Consider the following 18,281-nt stretch of genomic DNA (forward strand, 5'->3'; position numbering starts at 1 on the left):
GGGGAACTGCGGCCGTGTCCAGCGTTGAGAGAGACGACTCCTTCAGCGGAATCTACTCTCGTTTCCGCTACAGAAGGATGGCATGTAGCTCCGCTTTCCGGCTATCCTATCGGTAACTTTGTGTTCTCGTAATGAATGTGTGTATGAGGTCGTGGACCTGCTTGACTGTCTCCAGCTTGGCCTGTGCTATCCATTTCTCGCCACGCCTGTATCTGGCATAGGTGTTGTACTCGTAGGTCAGGCATTCGAACTAGGTAGTCAGGCGGTCTTGTTGCTTAGAACGTCGTCGAACTCGATTTGGACTGGTGCCTCGTAGGAAAATAGGTTCGAAAGGAATCTCATGGCCCACTCAGTGTACTCGAACACGCTCCCGTCGAAGTCTTGTCTCCTGGCCTGCTACTCGCGATTGTGACCATCGTAGCAACTGCGCTTGAGCCCGTCCCAGTCGCCAGAATGGCCAGGGTACTCTCCAGGGTGTCTCGAAATCTTCTCAGGCAGGCCAGCTGCATACCACGGCTGCCCTCCATCGACAACGAGCTGGTGGTGACACGTTTCCTGCCTCAGCTTCGCCAGATATTACGTTGTAGAGGAAGGCAGAGGTCAGAGAGTAGCTTCGCTCTTGTCTGGCTATCGCATTTTCGTGGTCATCGTAGGTGTGGTTGGAGGAGTTTTGTATTCGAGCCGAAATTGTCGAGATGGGTGCGAATGCGGCAAACGGCTTGTGCCTACAGACCGATTTCTAATTGCAGATTAGATTAAATCATATAAAAGCAGACCGAAGGCTGGACTATGTACCCCAGTTGCTGTAGGAAGCCCGTGGGCAGAGTTTTAGGAGCAAGGACGTCGTCCAGCTTGCGTTTGGCGTTTAGCAACGGACACTCAATGCCCAGCATACGTGCAGGAGCTAACGGATAGGTGTCAATCTGGACTCTGCTGTCATAGGCGATAATGCGGAGTGTGTATAGCCCTGGTTCGGGCATTGCGTGAGGGTGTGCAACGTGCCGGGGCGAGAAGCTTACCGGAAGCTGACTGGTCGACTTGTGGACGCATGTTGTCTTGTTGTGCTCAGAATTGAGGCGCTGGACTGTTGTGCCCCATGGACGCTAAATACAGAAGGGCACGGGCCAACGGCCCCGCGCAGGCGTTGCAAGATATCTTCACGCTTATTTGTGGGTAATGGATTCGTTGCATCGTTTGCAACGGTTGTGGCTTAAGAGGGTTATGGCTAGCGAAAGTGTCATGCTGTCGTCGTGAAGGAAGTCTCTACGCCGTTCTCACTGTCTACGAACTTCAAATGTGTTTTGCAGCCTCTCAGTACGTTGTTTGACCTTGACGATACTGGCCCGAATTGGATTGCCCCTCTCAGGATGAAAAATTGCGATGCGAAGGTTTGAATGGGAGAAAGCGTGCCGCTGTGGAGGACTACGTTGGGAAAGATAAGGCTAACTCTGCAAGGGGCCACGCGAGGCTAACACGAGAAAGCGTGGACCGAGCGGTCGTCCAGCAGCTGCCTCATTTCTGATGAGCAAGGCGGCTGATCCTGAAGGACCTCAGGGCTCTGAGTTCTCGCCTCACGACCGTCGTGGCAGTTGGCGGAAAGAGCAAGGAGTACGCACCAGCCTTGTGCTCCAGCCTCATAATGTACAGAGCTTCATCCCTGGTGCTAGATCCTTGTCTGGTGCTTGAATATGTGCCCTTGGGCAGCCCAGTCACTGAGATGATATCGGTGCCCGGATGTTCTTTCCGAGGCCGTGTGATGCGGCTATGGAAAGCTGCCGGCTTGGACTGCTCATCCCATGCAAACGCATTACTCGGCGAGGCATCGCAGATGAAACAGCCCATCGATCAGATCACCTCAGTTCGACCACTCTTGTCGCTGGGTCGACGGCCGACGCAGCACAAGGCAGGCGTCCGACAAAGCGCAGCCCCATTTTCTGATCTGAATTGCCCATGGGGGGATTAGACGGACATGATGCACCTTTTCGGACCTGGCTCGCCTGCGAGCTGGAGTGCACAGACGCAGAAGAAGGCGCGACCTGAACGACACAATCGGGCAGGCCTCGAGGTCATGGGGCGTGCTAGAGAGCGCGGAATCGATGGAATGGGAGCGGAACAGCATAAATAACAGCACACCGGTGTCAGAACGAGACCTGGCTGCAGGCCGTGGCGTCGAGAGAGAGCCGTAGACGGCCAGCGGGGTGGAGCTGGCTGCAACGCTGCGGCAGTGGTGTGGCACACTTTTTGGCTGCCCCCCCGGGTCGACATCTCACAAGAATACAGACGTGATTCGCCCAGAGCTGGCTTTTGTCCCACGTTCGCCCATGGCGCGTTGCATGCAGGTCATTTAGGAGGGGAGGTTGACGTGTAAACTTTGGACTTACCATTGGATTATGTCACCCACCATATTGTTGTCCCCCGCCCGTGGCTTGAAATGGCAGGTATGGGCGGGCGTTCCTTCTTCTCAGCTGAACATTTGTTCTTTCCTCCCACTCCCCCTTCCGTTTTTGCTATTAATTCTCGTCTTGCTCCTTTCTTCTCCCTCTCTTTCGAGAATGTATTTCACCATCATCTTCATCCCCATGCCATCCCAATAACGTTCCCAATTGAAACGCCTCATCTGCCTATCACCTTATTGTCGTGTCTTTCACGCCCAACATCATGGAGTATTCTCTGACGGCAATTCCCAACGAGCTGCTGCACCAAGTGGTCAGCCATCTGGACACGAGCTCCCTCTACAGTTTGATGCTCTGCCGTCACCTGTACTACCACATGTTGCTGCGCGAACTCTACCGTGAGGGTATTTGGCAGGCGCAGCAGATGAGCGGCATCAATGAGTCGACGTTGGCAGCGGCTGGCGGTCCACGCAACCCCAACAACATGTACCCGCTGCATTGGATCTGCCGGAGAGGCTACACAGGCATGTTGGCCATGGTGCTGACGTCACCGTGGGCCAATCCCCGAGGCGGTCGTCGCATCAGCAGCAATAACGACCGGCACGGCACCGGCTGGCTGGATTTGGACGCGCGTGACCACATGTCTTGCTCGCCCGTGTGGCACGCCGTGGCTGAAGGCCACACAATCGTGGTGGCACAACTGCTGGCGGCCGGTGGTTTCCCGTTGACGCCTCAATACCACGGCCGCACGGTACTTTCGCTCGCTGCGGGCATGGGACATCTTGTGATCGTGCGGATGTTGATGGCGGCCTTTGAAAACGACGAGAAGCTGCAGCCGACGGCCGAGATGGTGGCAGAGCGCGACGTGCCCGACTGCGACGGATATGCGCCGCTGACGCACGCATGCCGTAGAGGACACTTTGATATTGTGCGGCTACTGTTAGCGGACGAAGACGAAGATGACGAGGATGACTTTGAGATAGAGACGGAAGACGACGAGCAAGAAAGACCGGAAGGAGCGGACGGGCGGGTGGACCGTTATGGCTACACGGTGGACGATGACCTTTGGGCGGATAATTCGTACGTCGGCTGCTCGCCGCTGATGCAGGCGGTGATCTACGGCCATGCGGACGTGGTGGCACTTCTGCTGCGCCACGGGGTTGCAGACGCAGACCTGCCGACGTATGAGCTGCGCACACCGCTTTCGATTGCAGCCGAGAACGGCGACGTGATCGTGGCCTCGCTGCTACTGTCGACCAACACTGCCAAGGCCGACGAGGAGGAGGATGGTGGATTTGGTGGCGACTTTGGTGAGGGTTCTTCCGGTGGTTCGTCAGGCCAAGCCGAGGGTGCAGTCGGTCAGTTGGGCAGCAATGGGCAGGAGGGCAGTGAAGATGACGAAATGGACGATTACGACAGCGACTATGCGGACAACGACGACAATATTGTAGTGGACGTCAACCGCACTGACAATCTGGGGCGCACGGCGCTGATGTACGCGATCCAGGCCGGATCGGAGGCGGTGGTGCAACTGCTGCTGGTGCAGCCGGATATTGACGTGATTCGCCATGACCGGACAGGCCGCACGGCCCTCATGTGGGCGGAGGCAGAGGAGAAGAAGCAGCTGGAGGAGGAGGCGGAGAGGGAGAGGAGAATGGGAAAGGGGAAGGGGCGAGAAGAGCCAATGTACGGGCAGATGCATGTGTATGCGCATATGCACTCGCATCTGCACTCGCACCTGCACTCGCAACTTCACATGCATCTGCATGCACATACGCGCTCAACGATCCGGGCGCTCGTCGAGGCGGCAGCAAAGCTACAGACCGAAACCAACCGACGACTTCACGACGAGATGACCGAGCGCGAATGGCCTCTTCGCGGGGCGAAGCCCGGAGAATTTGCAGGACTTTCACCTTTTTCTCCCCGAAACGCCGATACGAACACACACTAAAAAATCGTTTGGCCTTTGGTCTTACCATGGTGGTACAATAATACATTGATGTTCTGATGCTCTTGCCTCTTCTGCTCTGCTGTCCTCTGACTACCAGGCCAACTCTGACTTGGAGGCGGCGCAACCGCCGGCAGCCTCGAGGCCGGCGCAGAAGCGCTCCTCTTCGTCGAGCTTGTCCGTCTTCATCTCGCCGGCGATCTTGGGTGTGGCCGGCCAGATCGGGCGGCCGTCCTGCTTCTCCTCCTTGGCGCGATGGGCCATTACCTGTGTCCGGACGGTATCCTGGAAGTAGAGGGGCCCCTTTTCCTTTTGCGGGTGAAACTCGCCATTGACATAGACTCCGGCGTTGATGTTGGCCTGAGCATTGTCGCAGAGGGTCTTGTCCTCACCGAGGACCTGATGGTAGAAGTCGAGGATGGCCTGGAACTCGGCGTCCGTGGCCTTTTCATGGCGGAACACGTCGTTCTCTATGCGCGTGGTGGTGGCAGATGTGGGAACCATGCGCTGGATGTAGAAGAAGTTATCGCTGGGAGAGTTAGTGTGGGTGAGAGGGCATGAGAGTAAGCGAACGTGCGTATGTGTATATGCGTATATGCGTATGTGCAAGAACGCATATTCACATATATGCAGGCAAACACAAAGATGACTCACGTGACTGTGATAGAGGTCAATGGGTAGAGGTAGACGATGGAGCGGCGGAAGTTGCCATCGGACTCGGCCTTGTTGACGATGGTGTGCTGAAAAGCGCCAGCTTTGGGCTCGACGGTATACTTTGTAAGGTCGGAGACGCCGGCGATGAGCGGGTGGGATGTCGGACAGTGGTAGCACTCGTTGTAGTTCTCGACCACGCCCTTCCAGTTGGCGTCGAGGTCGATGTCCCAGCGATGATCGAAGTGGTAGCCGGAGAAGCCGTAGGTGTCTGCCATGGTGGAGTCGACGCCAGCAAAGTCGTCGGACCAGGGCACGGAGGGCGTGCCGGCCTCGAGGTTGACCCAGACGAAGCCGGCGCGGTCAACGTGGACGTGGACAGGCAGGAGGCCGTGCTGGGCGCGGTCGAAGCCATCGACAGTGTCGAAGCGAGGGGCCTTGGCGAGGCCACCCTGGTAGGAGTAGGACCAGCCGTGGTACTTGCAGCTGAGTACGGCGGCGTTGCCGCAGGCCTTTTCGACGATTGGGTAGGCGCGGTGGCGGCAGATGTTGTGGAAGCCGTTGATGCGGCCGGTGCGATCAAGCACAAGGAAGAAGGAGAAGCCGGCGACGGTAAAGGACTCGTAGTCGCCAGCCTTGGTGAAGCGCAGCGTGTGCGTCATGAGGAGCCAGCGCTGCGAGAAGACGGCGCGGCGCTCGAGCTCGTACATGGCCGGGCTGCGATACCAGGACGAGGCGAGGCCACGGCTGGGCAGTGGCTTGGCCGGAGAAGCATCCTGAGAGAGGCCTAGGAAGCGAAACATGATGGTTGTGGTTGGTAGCGTGAGGCTTTCTTTCCCTTTACTTCTCTTCTTCGCTTTCTCCGTCTTCCTCATCGTATGTCTGTCCCTCTTCAACTTACATCTGCCGTATCATCATCCTCACTATCTTCTGCCGAGCCTACCCGCTGACCTGTTCGGTAATACGATTTGCTGATGAAAAACCGACTAGACTCCCCACTTCTCGTCGCGCCCACGATAAGGCTTGTCTTTAGTGCTTTCGGCACAGCTTGCCGGCCTCCATCGTACGTTTTGCGCTGCCAAGCTCCCCCATTCTTCATGGATGGGCGGCTGCGATATAGGAGCTGCCTCGGACAGCTGGCCGGACTGTTGAGAAAGCGCTAGAGCGGCAGCCTTGTACAGATGCAGGTACTATAGAATACAAGCCGTTGCGTTCGAGTAGTGCATCATACGACAGAGTCGGGAATCACTGCACACATTCTAACAGCTGCCATCCACCATGGCCGCCCAGATCGCTCTGATCGACTTTTCTGGCTTCTACTCGGACGACGCCGCAAAGAAGAAGGCGGTAGTGGACCAGATCCGGACGAGCTGTCTGCACAATGGCTTCTTCCAGATCGTGGGCCACAGCGTGCCGCTGGACCAGCAAAAGGCAGTGATGGACGCGGTGAAGCGGTTCTTTGCGCTGCCGCAGGCCGACAAGGATGCGGTCAGCAAGAACAACAACACGTGGAACCGTGGCTACGAGATGCTGCGGTCGCAGATCTTGGAGGAGGGCACGGAGCCGGAGCTGAAGGAGGGCTTCTACATTGGCGACGAGATCGCTGAGACGCATCCGTACTTTGTGCAGCGACGGCTGAACAGCGGCCCGAACCAGTGGCCGGCAGCTCTGGGCGCCGATCTGGCCAGCTTTCAGTCGGCCTCGATGAACTACTACCAGTCGGCACTGGGGCTGGCGGCCGATCTGCTGCGTGCACTGGCGCTCTCGATGGACCTGCCGGAGGACTACTTTGGCCAGTTCATGCAGGGCGCCGTGGCCACGATGCGCTACCTGCACTATCCGTCGCAGCCGGCGGACGCGGACGAGAAGCTGGCGCGCGGCATCGGCGCCCACACCGACTTCGGCGCCATCACGCTGCTGCTCCAGGACACCGTGGATGGACTGCAGGTTCTAGACGCCGGTTCGCACACTTGGATTGACGTCGAGCCGACGCCGGGCGCGCTGGTCGTCAATCTGGGCAACCTGATGCAGCGCTGGACAAACGAGCGGTACCGCAGCAACATCCACCGCGTCATCAACAAGTCCGGAAAGGAGCGCTACAGCATCCCGGTCTTCATCTCGGGCAATCCCGACTACGTTGTCGACTGCATCCCGACCTGTCTGGCGCCCGGCGATGCCGTCAAGTTCCCGCCCATCACCGTCGAGGCCGCCGTCAGCGCGTCGTATGCCGAGTCCTACGGCCGGGCGCAGCTGTTCAAGGCCAAGCTGGCAGGGTCTGCGTGAGGGGGTAGTAGGGGGGCCGGAGGGGGGGAGAAGAGGATGCACCCCAGCACAGCTCATGTATTGTAGAACTGACAAGAAAAAGAAGTGCAACATTGCAATCAAATCCAGTGAAACCTGCAGCGATCGACATCCCCACTTCCACTTCTGCTTATCAACGCACCATCGGTGTAGAGACGCAGGATGAGAATAAAGCTGGCTGTCCCGCGTGAGAACGTGTGAAGAAGAGTAGCATCCATACCGCCATGGAGAAGCACGCCATCACTACGGACACGACTTTGGCTGCCGAAATCAGCCAAGTCATCCTTTCGCCCGCCCTCGAACGGGCATACGGTAGGAAAGCCAGCCGCACCCGCTGTGACGTTTGCTGATTATCCAGTCCGCAAGATGGATCTCTGGCTGCTTCCCTTTTTGAGTGCCATGTACTTTTTCAACTCCATCGACCGGGTATGTTGATGCACACACACGCACCCAAACACACCCGCTAACCGTCAGAGCAATCTGGCCAACGCCCAGACCGATGGCATGGGCAAGGACTTGCACCTTGTCGGCGAGCAGTACTCGCTGCTCGTGCTGCTGTTCTACATCCCCAACGGCCTGTTCGACCTGCCCCTGAACCTGCTGACTAAGCATTTTTCCGGCCGCACGGTGTTGCCGGTGCTGATGACCGGCTGGGGTGCCATGTCGCTGATCCAGGTGGGCTGTCGCAGCTTTGCGAGCATGCTGGTGGTGCGGTTGATTCTGAGGTAGGTGGTATCGGAACGAGCGTGGAAGAGAAACCGTGCTGATGTTCGACGGCAGCGTCTTTGAGGCCGGCTTTTTCGCCGGGACGGTCTTTTACCTCACGCTCTTCTGCACACGTGGCGAGCTGGGCTTCCGGATTGCGCTTTACTTTGGCAGTGCCTTGCTGGCAGGAGCTTTCTCTGGTGTGTTGGCCTTTGGCGTCTTCCAGATTGACGATCCTCACGTCAAGGGTTGGCAGTGGCTCTTTATTATTGAGGGTGAGTCTTGTCTCTGACCTATATCAGTTTTCATTGGTGTTTCTGCTTTTCCTCCATCCGTCACCTCCCTCCTCTGGTCTAACCTCACCAGGCGGAATGACTGTACTCTTTGGCCTCGCCGCCTTTCTGTGGCTGCCAGCAAGCCCGCAGACAGCCTGGTTTCTGAGTGCAGACGAGAGGGCAGTCGCATCGCAGCGCTCTCTCCGTGACGGCTCCTCGGCCGTGGGCGAGCGCCTGGACTTGCAGGCCTGTCTGGCGACGTGGCGCGAGTGGCAGTTTGCGCTCTGGTGCGTCATCAGCTTCACGTACCCGGTGGCCTTTGCGACGACAGCCAACTTCCTGCCGCTCGTTCTGCGCCGCCTCGGCTACAGCACGGTCAAGACGAACCTGCTGACAGTGCCGCCGAACGTGGCCGGCTTCGTCGTGTTGCTGGCCGTGACGTACAGCTCGGATCGTCGTCGTGAGCGCACGTTTCACATCATCGGCAGCCTGCTGCTCAGCCTGGCCGGGCTCATCATCCTGGTGGCCATCGACGCCGAGGCGCATCGAGCTGTGGCCTACTTTTCCTGCTTTCTTCTCTGCTCGGGGGCCTATATCCCCAGCTGCCTTGTGCACAGCTGGCACAACAACAACAACCTGCGGGAGTCGTCGCGGGCGGCGACGACGGGCCTCCTCGTCGGGCTTGGCAACATCGCCGGCATACTCTCGGCGGCCACGTTCCGCACCCAGTACGCGCCCCGGTATGCGCCGACACTCATCGCGACAGCCTGCTGCAATGTCGTTTGCATCGTCTTCACGCTTTGGCTAGGGCTCTGGATGAGGGCAGAGAACGGCCGGCGGGATCAGGCGCAGGGTGTGCGGCTATCGGCCGAGCAGGTGGACACGCAAGAGCTAGAGGGAGTGAAGGATGTGAGGTTTCGATACTTTGTGTAGGTGATTGTTATGGTCAGAATTGGCAGAATAGGCAGAATGGGCTCGATATAGACTTGTGCAGTGATAGAAAGATTTGTACTATTTAGGGCAAGCGTGTATGCATTCATTCATTTAGTTACTGTTTGTTGCAACAACACTTGTTGGACATTCGTATCATACTACTCGTTTGTCACGCCTCGTCCTCACTCCTAGTCACTCCACGGCACGTTGTCATTTGTCATTTATTACTAATCTACCACTTAGTTACGCCTCCGTCGACGCGAATGTCGGTTCCAGTACAGTACCTGTTTGTTAGCAGAGTTCGATTGGATACACACACACAGAGTACTCACATGCTCGCATCGCTCGCAAGGAAGACGGCGGCGCCCTTGATGTCATCTGGCTCGGCGACGCGATGGTTCATGATCTCATCCTTCCAGCTCTCGAGCAGGTCGGGAAACGGGGCGGTCATCTCGGTGCGGACGTAGCCGGGGCTGACGGAGTTGACACGGATGCCGTACTGGTGCAGCTCGGCGGCGATGGGCGGGACCATGGCGCGGACGCCGCCCTTGGTGGCGCAGTAGGCAGACGACCACTGGGAGCGGATGGCCATGTAGGAGGCGATGCTGGCGACGAGAACGATGCTGCCGCACTTGGTGCCGTTGGCGATCATCTGCTTAGCGGCCAGCTGGGCGGTGAAGTAGACGCCCTTGACGTTGACGCCGAGCAGGCGCTCGAAGTTGGCGGGCGTGGTGTCGAGGAACTGGACGTGCTGGTTGACGCCGGCACAGGCGACCAGGATGTCGAGACGGCCGTCGAAGTCGGCCTTGAGCTGGGCGAAGCCGGCCTCGAGAGCCTCGTACGAGGTAACGTCGACCTTGTAGGCCTTGGTCTGAACGCCATACTTGGTGGCGATCTCGGCAAAGCCGGCGACAGGGTCGAGCACGTCAAAGACGGCCACATCGGCGCCGGCTTCGGCGAGACCCTGGGCAAAGGCCAGACCACAGCCACGAGCACCACCGGTCACGAGGGCCATGCGGCCTTTGAGCGAGAACTGGGGTGTCAGCGGGCGTCGAGATGGAGGTGGGAGGCTAACTCACCTTGGACATGATGGTGGTGTTGGTTGTCTGCTGGGGGAATCTTCACAGTTCTCCCGACTTCTCGTCAGTAGTGTATTTGAGCTGCGTGCGGGTATAAGAACAGCGATGCGGCTTAGCGGCGGACTTGGCATCGCTCGGCCGTCGGGCGTCAAGGATGGAGAAGTGGGAGTGGTTATCGCTCCCACTTCAGCAGTAGGCCGGTGCCCAGCCCCAGCAATCCACAGTAGTCCACAGTAGCACAGTGGCCCGCACGTTATGCAGCTGTTCTGTCCGACAGCTCGTATGACATGGCCAATTAGCGGGAGAGGATCGGTGATATGTATCAGGCAGCTGCTGGGAGAGATGACCGGCTGAGACGACATCGGCAAGTCTGAGCAGCAAGATGGCAACCGAATATCGAGTGCAGGAGCAAGTGCAGCGTGATGCATCGAGCAAATTGAAGGTGTGTCGTCTCTTCTCTGCGCTCCTCTCGTCTAGTCTCGTCGCCCGCTAATTTCCAGGTCATCGTCGTCGGTGCCGGCCTTGGTGGCCTCGGCGCGGCCATTGCCGTGCTGCTGGCCGGCCACGATGTCACCGTGCTCGAGAGCACGTCACAAATTGGCGAGATTGGCGCCGGTATCCAGGTCCTGCCCAACTCAGCCCGCGTGCTGTTTGCCTGGGGCCTGCAGGACCGACTGGACCCGTTTGCCACCCGGCCGCAGACCTGCAACTTCTTCGGCTGGAAGGGCAACCGGTTGGCCTCCATGGACTACCATGCGTATGGCAAGGCCTCCCATGGTGTCTTCTGGGATTTTCATCGTGCCAACCTGCATCGCGTGCTGCTGGATCGGGCCGTCGAGCTGGGTGCCGTGGTCCAGACGAGCGCGCGAGCCGTCAACGTGACCGTCCTCGAGAGCGACGGCCAGTCGTCGGCGACCGTCCATCTGGCCAATGGCCGCACTGTCTCGGGCGACCTCGTCGTCGGCGCTGACGGAATCAACTCGCAGCTGCGTGAGGTCCTCGTCGGCCACGAAGACCCGCCCACGCCGACGGGCGATCTTGCCTACCGGCTGCTGCTCGACACGGCCGCCATGATGGATGACCCGGAACTGCGCGAGATGGTGCAGAACCCACAGGTCAACTACTGGGTCGGACCCGAGACCCACGCCGTCAACTACGTCCTCCGAGGTGGCAAGCAGCTCAACATGGTCCTCCTCGTGCCAGACAACCTGCCGCCCGGTCAGCTTGCCTCCACTGGCACTGGAACCGCTCAGGAGATGCGCGACCTCTACGCCGGCTGGGACCCACGCATCGAGAAGCTCCTCGGTCTCTGTGCCGAGGCCGAAGTGCTCAAATGGCGCCTCTGCATCCGTCCTGGCCTCGAGCCTACTTGGTCCCATCCGGCCGCCAGCTTCACCCTCACCGGCGACGCCGTTCACGCGACCCTGCCCTATCTAGCCAGCGGCGCAGGCATGGCCCTCGAGGACGCTGGCGTGCTCGGTCTCTGTCTCGCCCGCCTCACTGACAAGTCGGCCGCATCCAAGCGCCATGCCCTCGCCGTCTACGAGGCCTGTCGGCGTGCCCGCACCGAAAAGGTCGTCCAGCGCGGCACCTACAACCAGCACATGTACCATATGCCCGACGGCCCCGACCAGGTCGCCCGGGATGCCAAGATGGCCCACTACGATGAGGTCGACCGCCAGTGGCTTGCCCAGGAAAAGCCCGTCCTGCCCGTGTCCGACGAGACCGGCGACGATCCATTCCCGTGGCGCTACCACGGCGTTGCGCGCTGGCTGCTGACTTACGACATGTGGAAGGACGTCGAGGACCATTGGGATGCGGTGCCAAAGGACATCAAGGCAAACATATAGGGTAGCTTGTCCAATACATGATCAGAATGATTCCACTTTACGCGCCGGGGTTGTCTTATCGCCCAATTACAGCATCTCACGATGCGCTCGGGTGGGGTGTGGCTGAGCTGCTCGTTTCAAGAGGAGGACTTCGTCCAGAGAGGAAAACAATCTGCTCTTGAAAGATCGTGTACGATTGCATTACATAATTGATCACATTACTGCGAAACTAATAAGCTTCAATCATGAGACTGCTCAACGCCCGCACCCTGAAGATGGAATATTTTCTGTCCGAGGACGACTTCCCACCGTTCGCAATCTTGTCCCACACCTGGGGCAAAGAGGAGGTCAAATTCGCCGAGATACTCTTGCCTGGGACAGGAGAGGGATGGACGAAAATAAATTATACCTGCCAGCAGGCGATTCGGGATAAGATCGACTGGGTCTGGATTGACACGTGCTGCATCGACAAGAGCGACAGCGCCGAGCTCTCCGAGTCAATCAACTCCATGTTCCGCTGGTATCAGATATCTACCGTCTGCTATGCCTATTTAGCCGACGTGTCGGTCACAGCCCGCCAAAGAAATGAGCCTGTATTCGAATCAGACATTAGCAGGAGCCGCTGGTTCACTCGTGGCTGGACTCTTCAGGAGCTGGTTGCGCCTAAGATTGTTCGATTTTACTCTAAGAACTGGGAGTACATTGGTTCCAAGACAGACTTTTGCAGCCTGCTCTCGTCCATTACACGTATCGCCGAGAAGTACCTCACCGGACACGATATTTTCACAGCCAGCATCGCCCAGAGAATGTCCTGGGCTTCACGTCGCCAAACCACTCGCAAAGAAGATATCGCCTACTGTCTCTTCGGTATCTTCGACATCAACATGCCCTCGGTCTACGGAGAAGGTACCAAGGCCTTCCGGAGGCTCCAGCTTGCCATTATTCAGGCTTACCCCGAGGACCACACCATATACGCCTGGGGGGCCGTTGTTGAAAAGGTCTCTTGGCTGTATCCGGAGGACAAGGCCTGGGCTGACACGCCTCCGAAATGGGAAGATGCCGAAGAACGGGAGGAGCTCGGACTGTTGGCGAGCTCCCCCAAGGACTTTGTTGAGTCTGGTCTGTTTGTTCCAACCCCGTTTGGCTCCGATTTTTATATGTTAAATCAGTACGATGCCAAGCTTCCTGCTCAGATTGGCAACACGACCATCCGCCTGGACCTGCCAGTGTATCCTGGTGTTAGGCTGTGTCTCCGCAGACAGCATGCGCTACAGATGGCACAACTTCGCTATGTTTGGTATGCAGCACTGTTCTGCGGTCTCGAAGGTGACTTTATGAGCACCGTGGCCATTCCTCTGGAAGGCAATGATCTGGACTCAACAGTTCGCACTCGCGAGATAGTTCGCTGTACAGACCCCGCGACTAGAGAGATGTTGGATAAGTGGAAAACAACCATAAATATTGGAATATCACCGTCATCTCGGCTGCATTTTAACGACATTGTATTTCGCCGCGAAATATTTAACTTGCAAAGTGTCGAACGCTCGCCTGTTTACCGTTTTCCCAATAATAGAAGAGGACACATGTGGAAAATTCAGCACAGTATCAGCACTGACAACACCTCTCCGGACATATGCGAACTGCCGATAACCCTTAAAGGCCAAGATAAAGCCTTCTCTCTATTCCTGCGTCGCACTCAAAATGAAGTGGAATATGCTTCTTCACTCAGTGTTAGCGTTGTTCTCTTTAGGAATCGAAAAGATACAGAAGTGAGTGCGGTTGGTTGCAAGTGGCTGTTGGATGACAAATCTACGTTAAAGACTACATTCACCCATAAGTTCGCGTGTCCGGCAGACGAATGGGTTTTGGATGTGAAGCCTTTACCGCGGATATTCTTACGCGTTGAGAAAGTTCAGCACTACAGTGGTTTGGTTTATGTTTTGGATTTGACTGTAGCATAATAGGATCAACTCTATTTTCTTTTGTTAGTCTATGATGGGCAATATTCGGTATTACGTCTGATTTGGATGGGACTAGCATCGACGAGACTCGTAAACAGATTCAACAGAAAATATTGAATGTAACGTTGATTTTGTTTATTTGGCGTAACCAGCATACCGTGTCTATCAAGCCCATGATCGTCTGGTGCACTACTCCATGCTTTCTTCTACTTCTTCCCACACCTATGCCTTGTATTCCGGGTAGTCGTTGTAGCCCTTCTCCAGCGGGTCAGCGCCGTAGAAGGTGGAGCGGTCGTAGGCGTTAAGCGGCAGGCCCTCGCTCAGACGCTTGACCAGGTCGGGGTTAGAGATGAACTGGCGGCCAAAGCCGACCAGCTCGGCATCGCCGCCCTCGACGATGCTGGCGGCGGTGTCGCGGGTGACGGTACCGCAGGCGAGGAAGGGGATACCGGCAGCCTTAAGGATTGTGCGGAAGGGCGTCAAGGAGTTCTTCTCGGCAGCTGCGGCGGCCTTGCCGTCAGAAGAAGTGTAAGCAGCGAGGGCCTCGAGCTTCTGCTGCTCGCTGAGCACCTCGTCGAAGCGGGGTTCGATCCTGGGATATTAGACTTGAACAAGAGACGAAGAACAGAGCAGGCTGACTCACATGTGAACATAGGCTGGCCGCTGGTCGGCTGGCAGGGCGGCCAGAGCCTTGCAGAGGTAGGTCCAATGGGCGTTGGGGTCGCTGTCGTGGGTGTCCTGGAAGTAGTTGAAGGGCGAGAGGCGGATGCCAACGCGGTCGGCACCGATGGCTGCCGAGACAGCAGCGAGCACCTCAAGCAGGAAGCGGCAGCGGTTCTCGACGGAGCCGCCGTAGGCGTCGGTGCGCTTGTTGATGTTGTCGTGCAAGAACTGCTCAAGCAGGTAGCCGTTGGCGCCGTGGATCTCGATGCCGTCGAAGCCAGCTTGATCGACAGCCCGCTTGGCCGCAGCCGCCCACTCAGCCGTGAGTCCGTGGATCTCGTCGACGGTCATGGCACGCGGCGGGTCGTCTGCGCAGGAGGAACCGTCCAGATAGTTGCCAGCCATAGGCAGCTCGCCCGAGGACCAGCCGCGTTCGCCGCCACGGAGCACCGACCCGGAGGCCCGGCCAGTGTGCCACAGCTGGGCCACAATCAGGCCGCCCTTGGCGTGCACTGCATCGGTCACAGCGTGCCAGCCGGCCAGCTGGGCCGGTGCATAAACACCAGGCACGCGAGGGTAGGCGCTCGCATTGGTGCAGATGTCGGTGGCCTCGGAGATCTGCAGGCCGCCGTCGGATGCACGCTGGCCGTAGTATGTGACCATGCGCGGACCCGTCACATTGACGCCATCGACGACATCACAGCGCATGCGCGTGCAGGGCGCCTGCACGATGCGATGCTTCACGGCCAACCGGCCGACAGCGAGGGGTGTGAAGAGAGCCGACTTGCTCAGCGGCACGAGGGCGCCATTAGCGGAGGACATGGTGAGGAGAGGAGGGGTGGGGAAGAGAGTAGAAAGTGAAGAACAGGACGTAGATGGTAGAGGGTAAAGGTAGAACAGCTGGACAAAGGCAGAAGTGATTAGATATCACATAAGTAATTGCAAACGGCATCAAGCTGTCCAAAAGCGGAAACCAGCACACACAATATATACACTACCCCACGGCTGTGGTAGAATGGTTTCGGTACAATGTTGATGCGCGTTGCATTGGCAGTGGACGTGCTGCTCTGCTGCACTTTCGCCGCTGTGGATTCGTCTCATTTGCCGATTGTGCTTTATCTCTCCAGAGCTCTGCTGTGGGCCTGATGGCGAGCGGGCCTGTCCCATCCTTGCCGGAAGTGGGAGGGAGAGCTAATGGCAGGGGACAAGGGGAACAGAGTCGCAATCAGCGTGGAACGTGTTTGCCGTATTTTGTGGAGCACAGTGTGCCGAAAGAAATACAGACTAATATGCAGTAACGTACAGAGTATACACGGGCTACTGTACTCCGTACGGAGTACGGATAAGAAGAGACAGTGCAACCACAGTACAGCTACTGTCAGGTTCTATTTCCGCGGCACTTTGAATTACAACCGTGTTTCCTCCAGCGGCCACGATGACTAATCCAACACCACCCAATCCAGCCTCCTCAAATCGACGCATGGCCGTGCGTCTCGTACGGCAGCCCCAAGCAGAAGAAACCGGCAACAATCCAGAGGGCGGCGCTAACATAAATTGGCACGCTTGAATAGCCGTTGTACGTCGAGATGAGCGAGGCACAAAGACCGCCAAAACGCAGCAGTGTGGCCGCGATACCGGTGCCAGTGCCACGAACAGGTCCAGGGAACGACTCGGGAGCATAGGTGTACATGATTGCATATTCTGGTGGTGTTAGTGTTCGGTAACAAAGGTAGAAGAAGCATACGGGAACCCACCAAAGTTGCCCAGAATGCCAGTGGCACACTGGAAGCCAATGTCGGCAGCCTCGGTCTTGGCGACAGTGTAGACAAACAGGAAGACGCCGGTGAGGACAGCCGAGAAAGCCATCATCCAGCGGCGACCAAAGCGCGTCTCGACAGCGTAGCCAGCCGCGATGGGACCGACAATAGTGACGGCTGAGACGATGCAGTAGGTGCGGTATGTGTGGCTGATGGAGCCGTTGACGTGGTACGACTTCTTGGTCTCGAGGTAGGACGTGATAAAGGCAAAGTAAAGCGGGTAGGCGATGCCGATAGTGAGCCAGAGCAGAAAAGTAACAAACGAGTGTTGGGCCATCTTGCGACCGGCAAATAGGGACTTGTAGCTTTGGCTGTTGTAGTCCTTGAGGCTCTCCTTGAGGATCTGACGATAGGTGAGGGCCTTGGGGGCGATGGGGGCTACAGCCTCGGTCTTCTCGTCCGTGACCTGGGCGCCTCCGTGGATCTGGAGGTCGACGGCCTGCAGCATGTCGAGTGTGAGGGTCTCGGGCACGCCGTTGTAGCGGGCAATGTAGTTGACCGACTCCACAGCCTCAGCGTCGCGGCCCTTGGAGATGAGGTAGCGCGGTGACTCGGGGATCTTGAAGATGAAGATGCGGATGAGGCCGAAGCAGATGGCGATCCCGCCAAGCGTGATCATCATGTAGCGCCAGCCCATGTTGGTGTGGCGAGGACAAGGCGCGTCGGCCGAGTCGCAGGCGAAGTTGGCCAGGAAGACCCAAGCGAGCAGTGAGACGATCAGCTGGCCGAGGTTCCACCAGGCGGACAGGCTGACGAGCAGCCACTGGTACGTCTGGGGTACGAACTCGAGGAAGATGATGGAGTCGACGGGGACGTTGCCGCCGGCAGCCGTACCGATGACGGCCCAGAGCGAGCAGAAGGCGACAAAGTTCTGCGATCCTGCAACGGCGCAGGCAAAGATGCCGCCCAGCAGGGTGGTCAGGTTAAAGGCCGGCTTGCGGCCAATCATGTCGGCCGTTGTGCCCCAGAAGGACGCGCCCAGGATGAGGCCAAGGTAGTAGGCGACGGAGCTGAAACTGAGGTGAACGATGCCGGTGAACTCGTTGGCTACGGGCGGCCGGGCGGCACTGATGCCCTGCGACCAGAAGTTGTCGACCATCCAGCCGAAGCCATTGACAACAAAGAGGTACCACTGGAACTTGCCCATGCCGATAAGGGCCATGTGCTCGGCCACGAGCTCCGACTTGAGCCTGTATGACTGACTGACAGCGTCGTGGTAGAACGACTCGATGGCCGGGTCTTCAACCGGGTCGATAGTACCGCGGGTCAGCGACTGCGGCGTCGACGGCCGCTGGACGGCAGTCGACTTGGCCATGGACGGGTCAGACATTTTGGGGGAGGAGCAGGAAGGTGGATGGATGGTGAGCAACAGGAGCTAACGCGCACAAGAGGATGTGCTCGGGGAAGAATGGACGTGCAGAGCTGCAGGAACAAGAGTCAACAGACAAAAACACGAAACAGGATCGACAATATCCTAAGTAGTCAGACGTCCATACAAGCCAACTCCATGAGGACTAACCTCCTGACCGTCTGCCCATGACTGCCAGCAGTTCCATAGTACTGCGTGCATCCTCGCCAAGCCCGGAAGGCTGGGAACCGTCTTTGCTAGTCGTGATAATGGTAAGCTGATCACACCTTGCCACTGATTGCTGCCATAGCTCGTTGCACTAACATGCCTCTCATAGATACGAGCTCTTATCTCATCCCCATTGCTCTGCTATCAGAC

At 57.7% G+C, this 18,281-nt stretch overlaps 11 protein-coding genes across 11 annotated transcripts; 5 read left to right on the plus strand and 6 right to left on the minus strand.

Annotated features, from left to right (window-relative positions):
- Window positions 1-258: 258 nt before the first annotated feature.
- On the minus strand, window positions 259-980 carry CMQ_5383 (uncharacterized protein; the record flags this gene model as incomplete). Its single annotated transcript, XM_014319128.1, has 3 exons — window positions 259-393; window positions 512-725; window positions 796-980. 3 exons carry the CDS (start codon window positions 978-980, stop codon window positions 259-261), a joined length of 534 nt encoding a protein of 177 aa, XP_014174603.1.
- Window positions 981-1,512: 532 nt separating this feature from the next.
- On the minus strand, window positions 1,513-1,842 carry CMQ_5178 (uncharacterized protein; the record flags this gene model as incomplete). The annotated part of the gene is made up of 1 exon (XM_014318923.1): window positions 1,513-1,842. The coding sequence occupies one exon, from the start codon at window positions 1,840-1,842 to the stop codon at window positions 1,513-1,515; it is 330 nt and encodes a 109-aa protein (XP_014174398.1).
- An 816-nt stretch (window positions 1,843-2,658) lies between these two features.
- On the plus strand, window positions 2,659-4,344 carry CMQ_5181 (ankyrin repeat-containing protein; the record flags this gene model as incomplete). Its single annotated transcript, XM_014318926.1, has 1 exon — window positions 2,659-4,344. The coding sequence occupies one exon, from the start codon at window positions 2,659-2,661 to the stop codon at window positions 4,342-4,344; it is 1,686 nt and encodes a 561-aa protein (XP_014174401.1).
- A 90-nt stretch (window positions 4,345-4,434) lies between these two features.
- Window positions 4,435-5,795, minus strand: CMQ_5123 (rieske family domain containing protein; the record flags this gene model as incomplete). Its single annotated transcript, XM_014318868.1, has 2 exons — window positions 4,435-4,870; window positions 4,996-5,795. The coding sequence occupies 2 exons, from the start codon at window positions 5,793-5,795 to the stop codon at window positions 4,435-4,437; spliced, it is 1,236 nt and encodes a 411-aa protein (XP_014174343.1).
- Window positions 5,796-6,270: 475 nt separating this feature from the next.
- Window positions 6,271-7,275, plus strand: CMQ_5261 (2og-Fe oxygenase family protein; the record flags this gene model as incomplete). The annotated part of the gene is made up of 1 exon (XM_014319006.1): window positions 6,271-7,275. The coding sequence occupies one exon, from the start codon at window positions 6,271-6,273 to the stop codon at window positions 7,273-7,275; it is 1,005 nt and encodes a 334-aa protein (XP_014174481.1).
- A 242-nt stretch (window positions 7,276-7,517) lies between these two features.
- CMQ_5141 (high-affinity nicotinic acid transporter) lies at window positions 7,518-10,296 on the plus strand (the record flags this gene model as incomplete). Its single annotated transcript, XM_014318886.1, has 6 exons — window positions 7,518-7,605; window positions 7,652-7,719; window positions 7,768-8,018; window positions 8,074-8,273; window positions 8,365-9,182; window positions 9,505-10,296. The coding sequence occupies 6 exons, from the start codon at window positions 7,518-7,520 to the stop codon at window positions 10,294-10,296; spliced, it is 2,217 nt and encodes a 738-aa protein (XP_014174361.1).
- Window positions 9,376-10,294, minus strand: CMQ_5281 (short chain dehydrogenase reductase; the record flags this gene model as incomplete). The annotated part of the gene is made up of 3 exons (XM_014319026.1): window positions 9,376-9,394; window positions 9,539-10,239; window positions 10,286-10,294. The coding sequence occupies 3 exons, from the start codon at window positions 10,292-10,294 to the stop codon at window positions 9,376-9,378; spliced, it is 729 nt and encodes a 242-aa protein (XP_014174501.1).
- A 371-nt stretch (window positions 10,297-10,667) lies between the features above and the next one.
- CMQ_5258 (FAD-binding domain containing protein) lies at window positions 10,668-12,135 on the plus strand (the record flags this gene model as incomplete). Its single annotated transcript, XM_014319003.1, has 2 exons — window positions 10,668-10,727; window positions 10,786-12,135. 2 exons carry the CDS (start codon window positions 10,668-10,670, stop codon window positions 12,133-12,135), a joined length of 1,410 nt encoding a protein of 469 aa, XP_014174478.1.
- A 224-nt stretch (window positions 12,136-12,359) lies between these two features.
- CMQ_5373 (ankyrin repeat-containing protein) lies at window positions 12,360-13,540 on the plus strand (the record flags this gene model as incomplete). The annotated part of the gene is made up of 3 exons (XM_014319118.1): window positions 12,360-12,461; window positions 12,828-13,411; window positions 13,498-13,540. The coding sequence occupies 3 exons, from the start codon at window positions 12,360-12,362 to the stop codon at window positions 13,538-13,540; spliced, it is 729 nt and encodes a 242-aa protein (XP_014174593.1).
- Window positions 13,541-14,297: 757 nt separating this feature from the next.
- CMQ_5190 (NADH:flavin oxidoreductase NADH oxidase) lies at window positions 14,298-15,560 on the minus strand (the record flags this gene model as incomplete). Its single annotated transcript, XM_014318935.1, has 2 exons — window positions 14,298-14,667; window positions 14,719-15,560. The coding sequence occupies 2 exons, from the start codon at window positions 15,558-15,560 to the stop codon at window positions 14,298-14,300; spliced, it is 1,212 nt and encodes a 403-aa protein (XP_014174410.1).
- A 646-nt stretch (window positions 15,561-16,206) lies between these two features.
- Window positions 16,207-17,885, minus strand: CMQ_5305 (sugar transporter; the record flags this gene model as incomplete). Its single annotated transcript, XM_014319050.1, has 2 exons — window positions 16,207-16,439; window positions 16,493-17,885. The coding sequence occupies 2 exons, from the start codon at window positions 17,883-17,885 to the stop codon at window positions 16,207-16,209; spliced, it is 1,626 nt and encodes a 541-aa protein (XP_014174525.1).
- Between the last annotated feature and the right edge of the window lie 396 nt (window positions 17,886-18,281).

This window comes from Grosmannia clavigera (genome assembly GCF_000143105.1).
Source record: "Grosmannia clavigera kw1407 unplaced genomic scaffold GCSC_132, whole genome shotgun sequence".
NCBI classification, from domain to species: Eukaryota; Fungi; Ascomycota; class Sordariomycetes; order Ophiostomatales; family Ophiostomataceae; genus Leptographium; species Leptographium clavigerum.